General features: G+C 52.0%; 1 protein-coding gene across 1 annotated transcript; it reads left to right on the forward strand.

The window, feature by feature from the left end:
• Positions 1–516: 516 nt before the first annotated feature.
• LOC127294491 (probable pectinesterase 15) lies at positions 517–1894 on the forward strand. The gene has a single exon (XM_051324320.2). The coding sequence runs from the start codon at positions 517–519 to the stop codon at positions 1693–1695; it is 1179 nt and encodes a 392-aa protein (XP_051180280.1). The 3' UTR covers positions 1696–1894.
• Positions 1895–3089: the final 1195 nt, after the last annotated feature.

Consider the following 3089-nt stretch of genomic DNA (forward strand, 5'->3'; position numbering starts at 1 on the left):
GCGATGTCTCTAGCCGCACAGCAACCAATCCAGCCATCCTCCATAAGGATATCTTGTTTCCATTTCCAATTATGCACTTAAGAGACAGCGACAGAAAAGGTCTTCAGTCTGGTTGGAAACACTTATTTGCCATCTGCTTAGATGAGACGCCCCCCTCGCTTCAGAATACCTGATAGGGAAAATTATTACAGTAGTATCGATGATGGCAATAGAGCACTCGCTCAAAATTGGATTGGATGGCCGGGATCCCTTGGTCGCCACATTACGGCTCATCTCATCATGACTTGATCAACGAAGCAAAGTTAAGCAACCATAATCAACAACAATATAATGCCTGCATAGCGAAAATAGATTAGATAAGTTATGATCTGATTAATTTATCAGTTGTTTCCTTGTGAATCACTACTACTCCTACTAGTAGAATAGATAGTGGCCGGGTACCGTAATGCCGCAAGGGAGAGGCAAAGCTAAGTTAAATTGCGAGCATGCGTTCCATGCCGTAGCGCCTAGCTCAGGATGAGGAGGCGTGCAAGCAGAAGAAGCAGGTGTGGAGGGGTGATCTGCAGCAGCTTATGGGCAACGGCCATCTCCTCTGCTCTCCTCGCCATCTTGCTCGCCTCCACCACATACCTTCCTGCTTCTCCCTCCGATCCTCCGGTGGTGGGCGGCCGGCGTCGTCGGAGGCAGTGCGACGAGGAAGCCAAATGGGCAGCCGGCATCGCGTCCCAGCACAACGCCACCCTCGTCCTCACCGTCGACCACCTCGGCTGCGGTAACTTCAGCAGCGTGCAGAAGGCGGTGGACGCGGTGCCTGACCACGGCGCGGCTGGCGGCAGGACGCTGGTGGCCGTGGGCGCCGGCATCTTCAGGGAGAAGGTGGTGGTGTGGGCCAACAAGACGGGCCTGACGGTGCACGGGCGCGGCAACCTCAACAGCACCGTGGTGTGGAACGACACCGCGGCCGGCTCCAGCAACTGCACCCCCTGCAGCGCCACCTTCACCGTCCTCGCCGCCGGCTTCGTCGCCTACAACATCAGCTTCCAGAACACGGCCCCTCCGGCGGACCCGGGCGCCAGCGGCGGGCAGGCCGTGGCTCTGCGGCTTGCCGGCGACCAGGCGGCGTTCCACTGGTGCGGCTTCTACGGCGCGCAGGACACGCTGCTGGACGAGCAGGGGCGGCACCTCTTCCACGGATGCTACGTCGAGGGCTCCATCGACTTCATCTTCGGCAACGGCAGGTCGCTCTACCTCGGCTGCACCATCAGCTCCGTCGCCAACAGCAACAACAACGGCGTGACGGGGAGCATCACGGCGCAGGGGCGCGGGTCGGCGACGGAGAGGACGGGATTCGCATTCGTGGGGTGCAGCGTGGTGGGGACGGGGAAGGTGTGGCTGGGGCGAGCCTGGGGGCCCTACGCCACAGTGGTGTTTGCGAGGACGAACCTCGCCGCCGGAGTCGTGGCGCCGGAGGGGTGGAACGACTGGAACGATCCGGCGAGGCGCCGGACGGTGTTCTTCGGGGAGTACGACAGCACGGGGCCCGGGGCGAGTATTGACGAGAGGGTGGCGTACGCGCGGCAACTGGACCAGCGGCAGGCGGCGCCCTTCATGGACGTCTCCTACATCGACGGCGACCAGTGGGCATTGCCGCCACTACCAGTAGCACTAGAGCTACCACAACAACAAGTAATGTAGCTAGAGACACTGGAAAATTTAATCAGCTAAATCATACTGATCTTCTGGCGAGAGTCAAGGCGATGTTGATTCTCTTTTGCCCTTATACCCTCTTGTTTAACGCTCAACTAAGACACGTCAACTTCAATTAAAAATCGGAATTAAGAGAAACATAATCTTCCATCTCTTGCAAAATGTAGGAGGATTTGTCCAACGGTTATTGTAATCCAACAAGACGAAGGTGAAGGGTTATGTTATATGAACATGAAATCATTCGATTTGTTTTATAAGCACTTTCTTATGATTATGTAGTATTTCTTAAAAATACCATATGACATTTAAAATCAAACGATACAAAAAGATCTAGACTTTCAAGCGGATAGAGAAATTCATAATCCAACTAGACCTGATTTGCTCTTGCAGTAATCCAACTATAGTTTGAAGAAAAACTTGTAAGGACATTGTGCTCCTACTTGCCCTATAAAAAGAGGATGATCTATTAAATTCTAAAGAAGGAGACTTGTCCAGTTAATTAAAGAGAACCTGGCAAAATTCCGATACAGAAAATAATTAGCCCATAGAAAACGATAGAAACTCAAACAAACACATAAAAATCCATCTACATAGTAACAGTTGCCGCCATTCATCCGACACTCTGAAGACCACCATTGCCACGAGCCATCTCAGCTTTGGAAATCCTTACAACACCCTTTGCACTTTCCTTTCACTTTTAATTTTGCCACAAGTCACCCAAAGCTTTGGAAATCCTTATCATTTACATTGTAGTTTGCTTTCACCTTCTTCCAACGTAGTTGCTCAACTTTGAGCCTATTCCAATACCTGTGCAGGCGGCTGCGGTTGTCCCCGTTCCTGATGCACCTGTGGTGAAGCAAAAAAAGGTGGGACGCTGTTGGAAATGCGCCGTGAATACCCATACAACCAAGGATTGTAAGGTTATTCATTATTATTTGGTTGTGATTCTGGGGCACACCCGACCATCCGGTGTCCAATTCTGAAGTTGTCGAGGTCCACGAGTTTTTTTGTCGGTTGCGGTAATGATGCCACGCTTGATCTTCAGCTCCCGGACTCAGTTTATAAGCCTCCGTTGTTATCTTTTGGAGCACCTACAGCTTTGGTGCAGGTGTCAGGGGAGGGGTCTGTCACAGCGGCGGATATTCAGAGTCTTATGGCCCGCATGTGTCCTGGAAATCCCACATGGAAGTGGGAGGTGGTACTGTTAATGCTTTTCTTATTGGGATTCCTACAGCTGAGGATTTTTCGAGGATCGACGGTATGCAGATGAGTGTGCCCAAAATTAATGCAGGCTCTAGTTTCTTCTTGGGCGCATCAGGATGTTATTCCGGAGTTTGTTATGGAGCCGGTTGGGGTGCATGTCGACAACGTACCTGACTCTG

Source organism: Lolium perenne, chromosome 4 (assembly GCF_019359855.2).
Source record: "Lolium perenne isolate Kyuss_39 chromosome 4, Kyuss_2.0, whole genome shotgun sequence".
Classification (NCBI taxonomy): Eukaryota; Viridiplantae; Streptophyta; class Magnoliopsida; order Poales; family Poaceae; genus Lolium; species Lolium perenne.

Bases quoted from the DNA above. Each gene is read 5' to 3' on its own strand.
- LOC127294491 (XM_051324320.2), top strand. From the start codon at position 517: ATGAGGAGGCGTGCAAGCAGAAGAAGCAGGTGTGGAGGGGTGATCTGC.